This window comes from Nymphaea colorata, chromosome 7, assembly GCF_008831285.2.
Source record: "Nymphaea colorata isolate Beijing-Zhang1983 chromosome 7, ASM883128v2, whole genome shotgun sequence".
NCBI classification, from domain to species: Eukaryota; Viridiplantae; Streptophyta; class Magnoliopsida; order Nymphaeales; family Nymphaeaceae; genus Nymphaea; species Nymphaea colorata.
Window position 1 is genome coordinate 21,282,699 of NC_045144.1, and position 18,177 is coordinate 21,300,875.

General features: G+C 39.3%; 1 protein-coding gene across 1 annotated transcript; it reads left to right on the forward strand.

Annotated features, from left to right (window-relative positions):
* Nucleotides 1-9,221: 9,221 nt before the first annotated feature.
* Nucleotides 9,222-11,586, forward strand: LOC116256962 (glucan endo-1,3-beta-glucosidase 14). Its single transcript, XM_031633517.2, has 3 exons — nucleotides 9,222-9,542; nucleotides 9,665-11,017; nucleotides 11,336-11,586. The coding sequence occupies exons 1-3, from the start codon at nucleotides 9,473-9,475 to the stop codon at nucleotides 11,368-11,370; spliced, it is 1,458 nt and encodes a 485-aa protein (XP_031489377.1). The 5' UTR covers nucleotides 9,222-9,472; the 3' UTR covers nucleotides 11,371-11,586.
* The last annotated feature ends 6,591 nt before the right edge of the window (nucleotides 11,587-18,177 follow it).

Here is an 18,177-nt window from a genome sequence, read left to right on the forward strand (position 1 = left end):
CTTTACAATGTTTGGTTCCCAAGTAAAATTGTTCTTCCTCACAATCTTACCCATTTCTCTTCATAGTTGAACAAAAATTTTGATGGCACCGCTCTTATCATTGGCTTGTAGCGCTTCTTCCCCAGCCACCTCAGAGGCCCTTAGTTAGCTGTTATTTAAGCTTACCTGGTCATCAGTTAACTGTTACTTAAGCTGTACTCTGTTTAGGGAATTCAAAGATTGAATGTACTCCCACTGTAGGCTTGTAGGCTAGGAAATTTTAATAGTATAACATAGTTTTTGTACATGGATTACCCATAAACATATATGGGTAGAAAGATCACAATAATGGCAGATCCAAAAAAATCTAAAGCAGGGTGAGGCAGAAGTGGGCAGTCTGTTTTCTATGGATGGTGGCCGAAGAGCTACTTGCAATGGGCGACGGTCCGCATGAGGCACCCATCTCTTGGAGCAGGTTATATGTTCAGGCCTGAGCAAACGATTTGCATGTTTGCAAATAGAAATGGCCTCTGGACTCAGTAAAGAAGAGTGAATGCGCAAAGGGGGATAAGTTTCATTTTCACAAATGATTGAAATGCTTCCTTCATTTTTCTTATAAAATGACCAACATACCCTTCATACAAAACTGTTTGAGGTAGGGGCGGAGCCAGAATTTTTTCATGAAGGAGGTCGAATTAAAGTTTCTAAATTTTAACTAAGGTCGAAATATCATCTTTCAAAATTTTTTGTATAAAACAAGTGAAAATAAAACCGACCTCGCCTGCCGCCTGGGTCTATCTTCTCCCACTGCTTTCATGACAGCCAAAGGCTTACCCATTGCCCTAAACGCCCTCAAGTCTTGAGGAAGTAGTGCTGATTTCTTTGATGTAGAGGGAACATGATGAAGATATCTAATGTAAGATTTTCAACCATGTTGGTGGGATTTCCCAACCAAAACTAGAAGCAATGAGATTCTGAGAAGTTCTAAACTGGAACTACGTAAAAAATAGGCAACTGGTGGAATCCCAACTCTGTGTGAAACACTTTCCTTGGAATCTGAGACTTACAATTCCTTGCAACCGCTGGCTTGGATTCTTATTCAGGCAGTAACAATATCTAGAAAATTAAATTCTTGGAAAATGCATTGCAGTTAAGAACAATAAGATAAGAGGTGGAAGATGGAAAGGAAGTGATGAAGGAATTTAAGTTGCCAAAAGAAAAGGGTATCCGTATCACTTTTTCCATCTTATTTAATGTTTTAGAAAAGTTATAAAGGACTAATGAACAAGGTTTGACCTTATTTGACAGTTATTCTAAAAAAGGGGTCCTTCAGAAAATATATAAAAAAAGAACCTACATTTGAAATTAATGAATGGAAAAAAAGGATGGGAACTAATTTTTGTGGGTTTCTTAGTTGGATTTGGATTATTCAAGATCCAGTTCAGCGTTCAGATCTGCACATTGAATGCTCAAGGACAACGGGTCAAGTACGGATCAATCAATGACGATATTCTCTGATCCAATAAATTATTAATTGAAAACAAGTACGGATTCACTATTCCAGTTCACTTGACCCATGCCCACCCCTATTAGGAGCTTAGCATTTTCCTAAAATACCCTTGATTTTCGGATCATGGTTCACGATATCAGATCTGGATCCAGCTACATGTCGGATATATCCAGTCCCGACACTCGAAATACTCAAACCATGTGTAAGATTTGAACATGGATTTCTTGATCGGGGCAGCGCAAATGGTTGGGATCCGCTCTTGGACTAAGAAAACTTGGATACAAATGAGTCGGGTTCAGGCCAGCATAGGCTAATTGAACATGTTTCCTTAACAAAACATCACTAAGTGAGATTGGGTTGTGCCAAGGGGCGTAGCATAGCTGGTTGGGCAGGTTGACATATAAACAGTGTGTTGTCAGTTTGATTTCGGTTAGTGCTACTTATCTGCAGTATAAACAGTGGGATCGTGACACTTTAGTTGACGGATATACCATACTCTACTTAGGTTGGATTTTTTTTTTTTCAAGTGGTGGGTTGTTGACCTCCTAATCATCCGAAACTAAGTGAGATTGGGTCCAAGTCATCGATTGGGTTGATCGGACCAGTCTTAGTTACATACTTCCTCAAACACATTGATGCCATGTGATTCATGATAAGCATCGGAAAATGATAAGAGTATAATTGCATAATATTGCATTCAAAATTTAAGCTCATTTTTCACATATTCTAATCATATGAAGATGTTATCATCATGGATTGAAGTGCATTTGCATAAACTTATTTGAACGTGTAGATAAGCTAGTTTGCTTATAAGCCTTTTTAAAAGGTTTATATTCAAAATACAAATGAAAACTAACATATTTTAATTGAGAAAAAATAAGAAGATCCTTATTGCTTTGTTTGGGTGAACGGGGAGACCCACGACATGACTCAAGGCCAAAGTCCCCACCCAATCCTTGTTTTTTAAGGTACAGAGTCCAGAGTCCACTTTCAGTGTTTTGGGGCGGCGCCCCTGCTATGCTTCAATTGTGTATTGGTGACTCCCCTTTTACAGCACACTGAGTTGACACCACAAGGACAGCCTCGCACCGTCTATTGTGACAATCCCCTCACAGAAGATTCTTATTGTTTTGTCTCATATTGACTCGCTGAAAGCGATGCCGACCAATACAGACAAGAAATATTCCACAAAAGTAGATGTAGTTTGGAGTTTTCAAACAATATGAGTTGCCAACGGAGTATAGAATACCAAAAAGCTCATGAAATTATTTTTGTTCTATATTGCTGCCTTAGTTGTAAGTTTGTAACTATTCAGTTCATCTTCATCTGCACCAAAGGTGAAATTAAGAGAGAGAGAGAGAGAGAGAAAGGAAGGGTACAGTAGAGGGCACTACCCTACAATTATGGCAGGGAAGAGTCAATTTCTTAGATCTATGAGAACTTTTATTTATTGCAAACTAATGCTGCTATCATGTGTTGCCATCTTGGTTGTAAGGGCGCAAGTTGCAGCAGCATGTGACTGCCATGAGAACAGTTTGGTCAGTGCTGTAGTGCTGCCACCCAAATCAAAAAGTGAATCAGTTTACAAAATAATAGAGGTAATTGTTTTTTTTATCTTTGTAAATTTTAAAAGATATTTTGGTTCATGAAGATGAAAGGTTCGTTTGGCAAACTAAATACAATGTAATTGTTTTATGAATATGGTTCAAAATTTAGGATAGATTCATAAAACACCTTAAAAAGTGTTTTATGAATATGCTCGAGTGAATTCATGACAAAGTTACAAACTATTTCTTGTGCCAAACAAGTCCGAAGAGAACAATTGGAGGAAATGCTTCATAAAACTAGACACTTGAAACATCTACGCCTTCAATATGTCTTTGATTCGGATCAAAGTGTTATATGGGGACTCATTTCATCGTTGTGCGGCAATGACTTCTCTTCAGTGGCGCTTAAAGTCTCTCCTTATTAATTGGGTGGGTGGAGTTTGACCCTGCTTGTTTAAGAAGGCCGAAGACTCCACCCAATCTCTCATCCCTTAGGGTATGAGTAAGGGTGAACAACTGGTCGAGCCACTCGAGCTCGTCTTGCGAACAAGTTGGAGCCAAGTCATTTGCTTAATCAGTCGACTCGAGTTCATGAGTCGACTTGTTTAAATAATCGAGTTGAGTTCGAGCTCGAGCCTTAATCGAGCTTGTCAAGCCTTAATCAAGTCGATATATTCAAACGAGTTTACGAGTTTGTCGAGCCTTAATCGAGTCGAGCTCGAGCTCAACACGTAACTGCTGAATCGAGTTCGAGCTGCTTCTATCGAGTTATTCTCGAGCTTGAGGTTTCATTAGTCGAGTTGAGCTCAAGCTAACCGAACTCAGGCTGGACTCAACTCGTGTTCATCCCTAGGTAAAGGGTATGCATCGTTACCTCAAGATGCCGCTCCCACTGGTTTCAACTTGCATGTTGGTTTACACGATTTAAGATCGTCTTGACGGACCAGGAAGCCTCTCCTCATTAATGATACTGTCGATGAAAGGAAAAATTTTCCAATGAGATCTTCATTAATGGTACTTGAAGTCTCGTCCTTACACTTTCGTTTTTCTTTGATATTCAACGCACGGAGAGTCACGAGAGCATAATAAAGTTCATCGAGTAAAAGCTGGAAGTCTAAAGTTCATCGAATTCAACCAACTTATTTGGTCTTTCTACTGTTAAATTTTACCATACAAGTTAAAAGGCAATTAAACTCATTTATTCTCGATAAGAGAAGAGAAAGAAAAAAGAAAGTGACCACTGAAGGCACAACTTGATTGCTCTTAGGGGAGAGAAGTTAGGAATTTTTAGTTGCATCAGTCAAACTATAGTTTCAAAATTTTAAAAGGAGTTGAAATAAAATTTTTTAAATTGTTCATGTAGGTTAAAGTTGAATTTTTAAAATTTACATGTAAGTTTTTTAAAATCTGAGGCCGGCCAACTTCATTGCTCTTGTACAAAAGCTTTGTTTAGATATGATAAATCTATTCTAGACACTTTTTAAACATTTTTTCAATTACAAATTTGTTGATAATATTTACTAAATCCAATCAAATGGACTTCTTATTTTTTTTTTTCCTGACAAGAAAATGTTACTTTAGTTGTAAGAATCCTATTCTTTGATTTGAATATTTCCTCTCTAATTGTGACAATCTCAATTATAGGTGTTGTTTGCCACTTATGTATCTATTTTAGGTAGTAACAGGTTGCTTAACTCAAATGACATAGTGCACCTGGGCAGTAAGGTAGTTCACATTCAAGAGGTTTGAGGTTCGAATCTTACAGCTCTTACATGAATTTCGAGTAGAATGGTGTACCATAGGTTTTAACCCTTAAAGTCACGAGGGTGTGACCTTCAGAGTTTTATTTAGAACTCCGTTTTCCATAAAAAAAAAACATTTAAAAAAGGCTTGTTTTGGAGATGAGTTTAGCAATTAAAAAAGAAAAAGTGGTTTTTGATTGGGATTTGGATATACGGTGGTTTGGTTCAGATGTATGTGGGTTTGGAGGTAGATTTGGATCCAAAAATGAGTGTGGATTTGGACAAACTTTGGAATCGGGTCCAAATGATCGGGCACCCAGACATGGGGAATTGGAGATGGACAATTCTGGTGGGCCGGGTTGGGTCTGACATACGACTATGGTCCAGGTTAAGGGTCCGGTCTGAGTTTTGGGGGACCCAGATCCAGGTAGAGTTCCAAAGTTTTCCGTACTCTGACAGGAGAGGCGACAAAAAAAATTATGTAAAAGCATTTATCGCCCTATTAAATTCCAGGGTGAGGCCGGCATTAATTTTTTTCAGTGCTTTTTCATTATTTTTATTTTAAAAAAACTGGAGATTCTTAAATATTTCGGACTGGGTTCGGTTTAAGCACTTGCTGAATCCAACCTGCTTGGATCACCCTTAATCAGAAATTTGAACTCGGATCCAAATCTCAGACTTAGAGTTTTTTAAACCCGAATCTGAATTTGATGCACATAAGGTCCGGAATTTACATGTTGGTGAGTAGGAATGCCGTTGGATCTCAAATTCAGTTAGAAAACTGGATAAAAAAAGTCAGCTCGGATCGCTAAAAATCTGGTAAGGTTGGTCTGACTCGCTGGTTTTGCTAGAGTGATTTACATTATGGTTATTTTAAATTTTAACTGGGTAGACGAGTCAACTCACCAACCTGATGACCCATTCATCTGCGGATCCGAGTTTTCTGGCTACAAGTCAAGGTTGAACCGATTTGTTCGATCCAACTATAGTGATTTATGTTATGGTTATTTTAAAACTCGATCGAGTCGATGAGTCAACTTGCCAAACTGGTGATCCGTTCATATGCGGATCCGAGTTTTAGTGGTGGGTTTGGTAACTATGAGTTACATACAAATTAACAACGGATTTGTGACACTTTTACTGATATATTTTTAATTTATTACATCCGACACACAACAACATATTTCATATAATTCTCCATGACAACATTTATAGTCGTTGACATAGTTTTAAAACAAGAACATCGATCATGCAAACTTATATATCATTCCAAAAAAGTACGAATTAAATAGAAGAATTAGACGTTAATGGTGGGGGCGGCGTGGATGAAGGCCACAGAATTAAATTATTTATGTTCAGGTGAACGTTGCGGGCAGCAGCGGCGATTTCTGCCTGGAATCGGGCGGCGCTGCCGGGAAGTAGCCGTTGGGAATCTTCGGGGACGATGGCCCGCCGGTCAGTGACCGGCACTCTTGACAGAAGAAGATTCCCAGCTCGAGGGGGATGTCTGCCTCGGGCCCAGTTCGGATCTCCAACCCGTTGGACCCGATTCCACTCCTACCTTACAATGCAATAATTTATCTTTGGATCTCAATCATAAAAGCAGTATTTTTATTTTAATAATATAAATTTGTTTGAAAATTTTCATGTTTCAAGAAGATTTAAATAAAAAATTTAAATTTAAGTATTTATTTCTTGTAATTTACGTGTCAAATTTTATTTTAATCACGTCGAACTATCTGTTTTCATTTTAAAAAATGGAACGGTTGCACCAGCAACGCCAACCAGAATTATTTTTATTATTTTGCAAAAATTATTCAATCTAACAATCTTTTTATAATTAACTGATACTCTCTAAAAAGAAAATTTGGTGAATACCAACCACCAAACTTCACCAGAACATCTCCAATTAAAAAAAAAAAACTCATCAATATCGACCAAGATGTTCATTTTTAATTTGAAATTAATAAAAAAGACGTTTAAAAAAATAAAAATCGGTGCGATACATAATCGCTTCGTCTGGATCCACTGAGGACAGTGGCAGAGGCCGGAGAGCCTTTATTTTGAAAAGAGAAAACACGTGAGGCCCGTTTCTGAAATTATTGGGGAATGATGAGCCCCTCCGCCAAATATTTTCCCCTCTCAACTTTTTACCATAAAGACGCGGTAAAAATGATTAAACTACGGCGCCTATGACAAAAACAAACAGTAAAAAAAAAAAAGAAAATAACTCCGCGTGACAAGGGAGGGAGGGAGGGAATTTTTTCTGGCGCGAACTACAAGAAGTTTCGCCTCAAAAGTCGCGCCACAATGGGCTGTCGACCATTCAGACCTAGCACTCGGCCAAGACCGAATCGAGACGCGGAGGTGCGACTCAGGTGTATCGGATCGGATTTAAATCGAACCGAATCGAACGTATAAATTTATGGGTGTAACTGCCTACCAAATTCTATTTACTAATTTAGATTTGGTAAATTTGATACATAAATAGAACGGCCACAACCAAACTCTGAATCTTTGTTGGTCTTTTTTTTAGTAGAATAGACCGCTCGTAGACAATTTAATATTACTTTTACCAACCCTAACAACTTCAACATTTGAATAGAATAAAAAAAAATTCCCAAAAAAAATATGATCCCTTGTTAAAATTAATCGACTAAAAATTAATAAACATGTAAAATTTAAAACATAAGAAAAATAGTTAAAATATTGTGCATGGCAATCTTAAATGAGCTGCTGAGCTGCCGATTAAAATCGTTTTGCTATTCAATCCTTTCATTTCATAAACTTAGGTTGCATGTTTTGAGGAGTGTAGCATAATTGGTTTAGTTGATTAGCAGATTAGTGAAAGCACGATCGATCTTTAAGTCTAGGGCTGCTTGACTCTTATTCGTTTGATAAACGAGTCGAGCTTTAACTAATGAAATCGAACTCAAGTCGAGGTTGAGCCGAGTTTAAGTTCCTTTCAAAACAAACGAACCTAATTTGAGCTGGCTCAACTCGACTCGTGAACAGCCCTACGAATTAGGACACTAATCTTACAAAATGCATGAGTTTGTTACCACATTAACCGATACGATCCGTATTAACCGATACGAGTTGCTCTCTAAAAAAAACTATTAGTTAATTTTCAGAAAATAATATTAAAAGATTTTACTCGATCACTTGACAAACGCCGTTCAATCACGAAAAGCAAGACAACGTCAGCACGGGGGGAGTGGTTAGATGAGCGTCAGAAAGACATCGAGACCGTCCACGTAGGAGACGAGGAAAGCATCCGAGCCGTCCGGTGCCCGTCCGGCAGGAGCAGAGGCCGGGCCCCGGCGGTGCCTTCTGACCGTTTCCTCCCCAGAGAAAAAGCTGAACGAGGAGGAATATGTGATCCCCGATTCCTCACCACTTCTTCACACATCGCTTTCTTTTAATTATGTCATCCACCAGAAAGAGATCCAGAGAGAGCGAGCGTTCAGTTGGTGGGAAATTTCATCGCGTCCCCTGAAAAGATTCCTTCATGACGCCAATTTTTTCCGACCAAAAGTCACGAACTAGGAATTTTTATTTAGAGATTGTAGAATTTATGCATTTTTCCACTGGCGAGACGCCGGTAGCCGCCGGCACGGCGCCGGCCGGACGATGGTTGTGAGGTCATTGGTGAGCACAGGCGGCAAAAGCGAAAAGCGAGGGAAGAGTTGGGATTGGATGTAATGAATGTGCCTACGTTAGTGTAATGAATATAATTTATATGAGATAATGAGAGAGCATTTATCATGCACCATAAGTGCCAACATTACCGGCCATCTTATCCTTATTTAATCGGAAATTTTTTATTTTTAGCACTATGTATAATGCATACAAAACCTTGGCGGCATATTGTTACTGAGTTTCATGTTTTTTACATGTAAAGAACATAAAAGAATGTTAGCCACAGTCTTCTTTCAACATTTCATTCTATTATTAAGGCATATCACTATTTTTTTTTTGTTACTCAAAGTAACAACCAAGGTATGCTCCAAATTCCCATTTGACAGTTACTAAGACAAGTGTGATTTCATGTTAATAAATCACTGAGGACTCGCCGGAGCATGACGTGCCATTGGCCGGAAACCTTCACCAACGTGGTGTTTCTGACAGGTCGCCGGTCGCACAGTGGTCAATCGTCGTGTCCAGTCCCCAAGACTGACCTCTTTCTCTCTCTATTGGTTCTCTCTCTACTGTAATACCCGCATTACTGTATTGCGGCAGAACACCTTCTTTGGTTAATCAATTATTATTAAGCAGTTTTTACTCATTTCATTCCACGCCCTTTCTCATTTTTTTATTACTAGAGATGGAGTAGGGAGATGAAAAGAAGGGCGCACAAACAAACGGTCGAGAGAGAGATCGTGGCTCCGCCGCTGGCGCGCAGCGGCCACAGTCTTTACTTCTTGTCAGCACCGCATCGAGTCGTGGGCCCGTTTCCAGTTTTCAAGTCCAGTACTAAATAATCCCTTCCCCACCTCCCTCCGCCATTATTTTGCTCCCCACTGAACCCTAGACTCCCCCTCCCCACTCCCCCCACTTCCTCACGTTCCCCCTCTTCTGCGTCTTCCCTCTTCCGCTCTTTGTGGGGAGAGGGAAAACAGAGAGAAAAAAGGCAGGATTCTGGTGTATTGTATAAAGGAGGAAGAGGAGTGGTGGTTCAGCAGGTTTGCAGGATGGAGTTGAGCATGGTTGGTCGCTGCATTTTGGTCTTCTGCTTCTGTGCTTGCTTGTCTTCTCTTACAGGTAAAAATGGTGGTGTTTAGAAGTTGGTGGTCTCTCTTATCTCTGTGTTTTTTCCTTGGTTTTTGTGCTTTTCTTCTTCTTGGACAATGTGTGAGGCTCATGAATGTGGGGAACCATGGCAGGGGCGGGAGCAACTGGTTCGGTGGGAGTGAACTACGGACGGATCGCCAACGACCTGCCCTCGGCAGTGAAGGTGGTGGAGCTCCTCAAGAGCCAGGGCATCAGCAAGGTGAAGCTCTACGACACCGACCCCACCGTGCTGCACGCGTTCAGCGGCAGCGGCATCAAGGTCATCGTCGCTCTCCCCAACGAGCAGCTCTCGGAAGTGTCCGCCTCCTCCTCGGCGGCCTACTCGTGGGTGCAGAAGAACGTGGCGGCCTACCTCCCGGGGACACAGATCTCCGCCATCGCCGTCGGCAATGAGGTGTTCGTCGACCCCCACAACACGACGGACTACCTGGTGCCCGCCATGATGAACGTGCACACCGCGCTCACGAAGCTCGACCTCGACCGCGACATCAAGATCTCATCCCCCATCGCGCTCAGCGCGCTGCAGGCGTCCTACCCTTCGTCTGCCGGCGCGTTTCGCGGCGACCTCGTCGAGCGGGCGGTGAAGCCCATGCTCGAGTTTCTGAGGCAGACCGGGTCCTTCCTCATGGTGAACGCCTACCCCTTCTTCGCCTACAAGGACAATGCGGACGTCATCTCCCTCGACTACGCGCTCTTCCGCCCGAACCCCGGTGTCGTCGACGCGGGCAACGGCCTCCGCTACACGAACCTCTTCGACGCGCAGATCGACGCGGTGTTCGCGGCCATGTCCGCCCTGAAGTACAGCGACCTGAACATAATGGTTTCGGAGACGGGCTGGCCCTCCGAGGGCGACTCCGGCGAGACGGGCGCGAGCAAGGACAACGCGGCGGCCTACAACGGCAACCTCGTGCGCCGCGTGCTCACCGGCGCCGGCACCCCGCTGAGGCCGCAGGCCGCGCTGGACGTCTACCTGTTCGCGCTGTTCAACGAGAACAAGAAGAACGGGCCGGCGTCGGAGAGGAACTACGGTCTCTTCTACCCGAACGAAGAGAAAGTGTACGACATCCCGCTGACGCCGGAGGGGCTGAAGCAGCACTCTGCAGAAGAGCCGCCGGTGAGCGGCGCCGGCGGCGGGATGACGGTGCCGGTGGAGGGGCCGGGGGTGGTGGTGAGGAGCTCGTCGCCGTCGGAGTCGCTGCACGGGCAGACGTGGTGCGTGGCGAACGAGAGGTCCGGGAAGGAGCGGCTGCAGGAGGCGCTGGACTACGCCTGCGGGGAGGGAGGGGCTGACTGCTCCCAGATCCAGCCGGGCTCCAGCTGCTTCCAGCCGGACTCGCTCCTGGCCCACGCGTCCTACGCCTTCAACAGCTACTACCAGCGCCACAGCCGTGGCTTCGGCACCTGCGACTTCAGGGGCGCCGCTTACGTCGTCACTCAGCCTCCCAGTAAGCGCCACTCTCCAGCACCGCTGCAACGAGCCGAGTCTAGTTCGACTCAACTCAGAAAACTTAACGAGTCGAGTCGAGCTGGCCTCAAACGAGATTCGATTCTTGGTATCGGATCTTATGTGGGAGTACGGAACCGTCTCGTCTGGTTCTGTCCTTTTCATGTTATTATTGCAAAGGGAAAGGAAAAGATGGCCGGGTCGTATCGGATCCTATGCCGGAGTACGAACCCCTTTCGGCCGGTTCGGACGGGTTTTCTTTTCCGTGGATTTATTGTTTGTTTGTTAGTTAATAAATGCGCTTTTTCCCTTTTTGCAGGGTTTGGAAACTGCGTCTTCCCCACGGGGTCCTGAGCGAAGCGTGGAGGAGAGAGAAAAGAGGGAATATTTAATTTCTCTTTTTTTTTTTTTAAATTAATTTCATATGTACTTATGTGTTAATGGGGGGCTGCTGCTTACTGTATATTTTTGGACTATGAATTTTCTGCACTTTTAGGGTTTCACTGTCTTTGTTCTTATTTTTGAGTTTTTTTTTTAATATTATAAATAGAGGAGAAAAAGTTAGTGCTCTTCCTGCTGCCTTCGTGTGGAGTGACTTGCGTGTTCGTGTTCGTGTTCGTGTTCGTGTTCGTGTTCTTACACATGACGACTAAGAACATGACAATTTTCTGAGGAGCTAATGGAATAGCACCTATACACCACCTATAAAAATACAAATTTCAATGAAAAATCATATCACATGAACTGTTGTTCATTAGCTCCATCAGTCGGTTTAGATCTCACTCATTACAGGTTTATGAGATTAAAAGATGATTCCTGATGAGCTTAATTCACTCATCACAGGTTTATGGGTGGTGCTGTTGTGGTTTATGAAACAAACTTGTTTTCGGTGTTTTTGTAGGGGTGAACACGAGCCGAATCAAGCAGCGGCTTGGTTACCAAATGAAACCTTTAGCTTGGTTCGAGCTTGAGAATAGCTCGACAGAAGCAGTTCGAGCTTGACTTGCTTGACATTCGATTATTGTCGACAAACTTGAAGTAGCTTTTGTAAAAATTAATTATCGTCAATGTATTGGTTTTTTAATGAACAAAACGGGTCGAGCTACACATCATTTTCGAGCTACACATCATTTTCGAGCCAAGACGAGTCCACTCATGAACTCATTAAACAAATCATGAACTCAAAGCTCGACTCATTAAGCAAATGACTTGGCTCAAACTTGTTAAGGACTAGTTCACCCCTAGTTTTTTTGCTTTGGTCGTCAATTTTATTTTTCAGTGTTATACTTTTTAGACCACAAGTAGTTGATATGTGACACTATCAATAAATGGACGGATGTATCGCAACCGCTGTCTAAGTATGTCCGCAGCGTAAAAGTTTGGTCGTCAGTTTTATTTTTTGTGTGCTATATTTTTATACGACAAATGGTCAGATGTGTGACACTGTCAATATAAATAGATAGATATATTTCTGATCTTTGCAATATTGAGTTGCAGTGACATGGTGGGGATTCCTGAGTCACAGTTTCATGATCAAATATGAAAAGCTAGAAATCAAGTTGCAACCGCAACCCTTCATCTTTGCATATGGACGGCATCCACGAGAGCCTGCTGAAAACAGTCACCGCTAACAGTAGTTTGACCCTATTATAGCCATTTATTACCAAATATCCCACACCTGCCCAAGCCTAACTGCTTCGGTGTATTGCCTGCAGGCTACGGCAACCAAACTTTTAATTTTTTTTGTTTTCCGAAAACAATGCCGAGACTTTTCTTTATTTTCTAATACCACCTACTGCTTTAACTGCTTGACCTAACCATTTTTTGCAGTTTGCGGGAGGTTTGGCTGTGCAACCCACTAACCCACCACCCACCTTAGAAATCCAATTTCTTTCTTTTTCAAAAACCGTTTACCTTTTTCTTTATTATTTTACACCTCACATGGGAGTTTTACGTTCTTTTAAAAATATTTTTTTGGGAGTAAAACCCGTTTACCTTTTTATTATTTTAATAGCATTAAAAAAAAAAAAATCAAACTCGTACCGAAATTCAGGGTTAAAGATAGGCTACCGAGAAGGCTGATAACTTTTACCGCACTTGTCAAAGGGATTACTTATACGGAACTTCAAAATATAATTCCAACATTTATGAGTGGTGCTGGTAAATGAGTAAAAAATCAGTCTGATTTTTAGGCTTTTTACCAATATGGGGAAGACTGTAGCAGAAAGAAAGGAAGAGACAAAAAAAAAATCAAATTTGGAATGAGATTCATTGAACTAGTCACTAAGCCAAAAAATTTAGTTTCAACATATATATATATATATATATATATGAATGAGATTGATTGAACTAGTCACTAAGCCAAAAAATTTAGTTTCAACACTTATATATATATATATATATATATATATATATATATATATATATATATATATATATATATATATATATATATATATATATATATATATAGGAATGAGATTGATTGAACTAGTCACTAAGCCAAAAAATTTAGTTTCAACACTTATATATATATATATATATAGGAATGAGATTGATTGAACTAGTCACTAAGCCAAAAAATTTAGTTTCAACACTTATATATATATATATATATATATATATATATATATATATATATATATATATATATATATATATATATATATATATATATATATATATATATATATAGGAATGAGATTGATTGAACTAGTCACTAAGCCAAAAAATTTAGTTTCAACACTTATATATATATATATATATATATATATATATATATATATATATAGGAATGAGATTGATTGAACTAGTCACTAAGCCAAAAAATTTAGTTTCAACACTTATATATATATATATATATATAGGAATGAGATTGATTGAACTAGTCACTAAGCCAAAAAATTTAGTCTCAACACTTATATATATATATATATATATATATATATATATATATATATATATAAGAATGAGATTGATTGAACTAGTCACTAAGCCAAAAAAATTAGTTTCAACACATATATATATATGTATATATATATATATATATATATCATTTTTGAGATGGTCCAACTTGCTAAAGGATGTGATCAACGTAGTTTATTCAATAAAAAATAACAACCCAATGTCAGTCCGACGTTCAAAGAACAATATTACTGGCATTGAAAAACGTGACGACTCATTCAAAAGCATTACCTAACACTTGGGTTCATTCTTACAGTTGTCTTAAAATTTGTTCACAATTTCATTAAGATCCTCTTAAAAACTGCAGAGAAAGTAGCATTTATCTCATTTGAGTCGTATTCCCAACTAAAAAATAAAAAATAAAAAACTTGCTTTCGTCTTTGTAACTTAATTTGATAGTTTGATTTCATCTAAATTGATGGCTTAGATAATTTCCATCAAATTTGAGATATATAAGAGTATGGTAACTATATATATATATATATTGATTGATTGCTAGCAAAATCAATGAATGAGATCAACATACTTTATTTAATAAAAAGATTAAGCCGAGGAGCATCAATTGCTGGTTGAAACTAACCAATGTCGCTTTCATTTGATGTTCAAAGAATAACATCAATCGCATTGAAAAACGCGATGACTTAGGGTGCAACAAATTTTGATGCTTAAAAAGTGGTTGAGTTCATTACCTAACACTCGAGACTTGTGACCAATAATTAGTTGTACGCTCGCATTGAGTTCATCCGGGGATCCAAAATCCGTGAGAACTTCCGATTCAATTACTTTGGAATCCGTAGAATAATGGTCGGACAATCTTGACCAACCTTCGGTCACGATTTTTTAATAGGAAGATTAAGTGTGTGATTTTTTTTTGCTTTTGAAGCATGTGAATAGAATATTATAAACCCAAAAAATCGAACTATATATTCATTTCTTAAATTCTTATATGATATGATCAACAAATTGAATCTTTACATTTTTATACTCATAACTTATCAGTCATCACGTTCGGATGCAAAGTTTCTCAAATAGATATTGTTACGCTTAACATCCAGACACCTTACGAAAGTTGTTTTCAGCAATGCTTTTTGATGTTATATATATATATATATACATATATATATATATATATATATATATATATATAGGTAAGAGAAAAAAATAGGCCTATTATGTTTAAATATTGAAGTGTTTTTGATGGGAAACACGTATTTAGTTAGTCATTTTCTTTAATAATGTTTTTCTAGCAATCCAAAATGAACGGATCATATAACATTCGATAGTAGAAAAATCAAACTCTACTTAAAAAATACTTTTTTAAACTAAAGATGACTTATATTAGGCTCGTGCTTATAAACACATTAAGATGTTCACATTTAGTTTTGAATATTTTTTTTTATTATAAATTTAAGCGGTCTGTTTTTTATTTCTTACGTAATCAGTTTAGCACATGTATATGATCATTGGATTTCTCTAAGTCTGGGCACCATGCCGAGCCGCCGCGGGGTACCCAATACCCGACCCTACTCAGGACTGGCCCTCGAAAAAAGGCATTGGGCCGGCCTCATAATTTATCGAACAAGGCCTGTGTGGGCTCGACAAGTTTTTAATATTTATTTAATTAATTTATATATGTAATATTTTATCACAATTAATTATATATATACATTATTGTAATCTGATCCGAGTTTCAGGCCGGCCCAATGCCCATACTTAGATTTCTCTGTCGGGGTTTGGACGAAGAAATCGTTCAGCCACTCATGGACACCAATTGAGGTATTGCATTAGCGCCCATGATTGGACGGGCGGAGGTCCACATAATATTATCAATCCAGACTTGAATTGGACATTATGAAAATTCAGTAGATTGAGGTGACAATGCAATTATTTTTAGCTTACTACACGACGTCATGTATATATGAAGATTTCATATGTCAAAGCCTTCCATAAAGTGATTAAGGCTGGGTATCGGCTGGGCCCGAAACCTTTGTTGATGGTTCAAGCCCGACGTGCTTAGTTATCGGGTCAGGCCCACCCGTCAAATTTATACGCGAATTTATAGGCACTGGTTCGATGTTCATTCATATTTGAAACCATTAATATTTCATATTTTAATATCTCAGAAATCTTTAGCAATATGCTAAGCGTCAGCGACATATGAAAAATTTCTAATGGAGTCATGAAAGATATATCAAAAGTTTTTAAGTAAGCCTATTGCTAGTACCATATGTCAATACACACACATATATATATATATAGGGCTGAATTAGGCTTTCAATAACTTGCTTGGGAGAGCCAGTCCGGAAAATTTTCTTAATGGGGCCTGCCCAAGAGTCAAAGAACCAGCCCAAGCTCGGCCCACCACGGGTCATCCACATAACTACCCATCTGGTCTTGGGCTCATGCCCACACTTAAGAGGATCCTTAGGAGGCTCGAGGAAGACTTTGGGTGGGAATATACAGGCCCATATCAGACCATGCTACAAGGCAAGGGCGGAGGGAGGTGTGGGCTCCGTGTGGGCAGTTTTCTACACAAAACCAAATTTTCTCTTAATTTTGTATTTGATATTTTTTAGTAATTTTTTTCTATTTAGATGTAAGTGCTCCTTAAAATTTAAAATTTTATATTTGGTGCCCTCTAACCAAAATTTTCTAACTTTGATTCTAGTACATGGTATCCAGATTGGGCTTTTCACTTCTAAATTCCCCGGAAAGAAGTATGCTTCACTCTAAGCAATCAGCATCCAAAGACAACGCGTCCTAGCCGGCCCGACTCGGGCCCGGAAAAAAGGGCACCGAGCTGGCCAGGGTGGGCTCGATGAATCCGGTTCGGCCAGATAATTTTTTTCAATATATATTTTAATGATTTTTATATAATTATAATATTTTATTATGATTCTCATGGGTATTATTTCACTGGGCAGCTAAAATTAAGGATGCTCCGAATTGAAGGCAAACCACTGCCCACCCAAGCGGCGATCAAGTCTAGGAAGAAGGGGAATAAGGGGACCTTCATGCCTCATTTGCGAGCAAGAGGGTTGTTAACCTCTTGCTGACCCTAAAAGATGTAGAAAGCCAAGGGGAAATAATGCGGCACTAAAATAGTTAAGAAAGAAGCAATTTCCAAAAAAATTAGAAAGTGACTATTCAATGAATAGGGTTGTTGACCTCCTACTTAACCCCGAAAAGATGTAGAAATCCAACGGGAAACAAAGAGGCGCTAACAATCTCCAAAAATTTTTGGAAGTGACTAAGTCTGACCTTTTAAGTAAAAGGAAAAGTGAATGCAGTAAATAAACATGAACCCACGTGATATGAGAGAAAGTTACGTGTCCCGGGCGCACCATGCACATTAAAAGGAAGAAGAACATTTTGGTAATTTATTAAAAAAAAATCTTCCACAGTCTTTCTACTTTTTTTTTTTATTTCCAATTTTGTCTTTATAAAAATTTTCTTTTTCAGTAAGAATTAAAGGTATTTTAGTCATCAATTCGTTGGAGCATATATAGAGCAAGCCGTATGAGTTATGCCTTGTCCCTCGGCTACTTTGGTGAAATTGAAGATTGAGAATTAATATCATTGTCTGACATCAATCCATTTTTCACTAGTTCTTGTCAAAACTGAGTTTCTGGTTTATATATTGTTGGCCAATCGAGGAACTTCAAGCCAACGTTGTTAAAATCGGTTTCTAAACCGAACCGGCCAGATTGTTGATCCAAAAAAATGCATGGTAAATATTTAACAAAAAATAAATGAAAAAATGTATAAAATAATTATAAATAAAAATTTAAAATATATTAAAAAGTTATTTGATACTCGATGCATTGCACAATCTTGAATCGGCCATAGAATCGAATCGGTTTACATCTGAGGCTTATGACCACCAACCCATCTGCTTCGCTTTCCTGTTAGTATCTTGCTTAATCTTGCATTTTAGAAAGTAGTCTATCTTATTGGAGATAGGTCACAACAAGGGGTCGAGCTAGAAATTTTTTATTATGGGGGGCTGAATTATGATTTAAAATTTTAAAAGGAGCAAAAATATAATTTTTCAAAATTTGTATATAGGATAAAAGACTTTTTTTTAAATTACATGTAATTTTTTTTTTGGTAAATTTGAGGGGGCCATGGCTCCTGCCGACCCTCCCTTGGCTCTGCTCGATTCACAACCCAAAAAAACCTAAAAATCACCTTCCA

Excerpts from the sequence above, each read along its gene's own strand:
- LOC116256962 (XM_031633517.2), top strand. The coding sequence starts at position 9,473 with ATGGAGTTGAGCATGGTTGGTCGCTGCATTTTGGTCTTCTGCTTCTGT. Across the intron at positions 9,543-9,664 it reads TTGCTTGTCTTCTCTTACAG|GGGCGGGAGCAACTGGTTCG; the intron begins GTAAAAATGGTG and ends GAACCATGGCAG. Across the intron at positions 11,018-11,335 it reads CGTCGTCACTCAGCCTCCCA|GGTTTGGAAACTGCGTCTTC; the intron begins GTAAGCGCCACT and ends CCCTTTTTGCAG.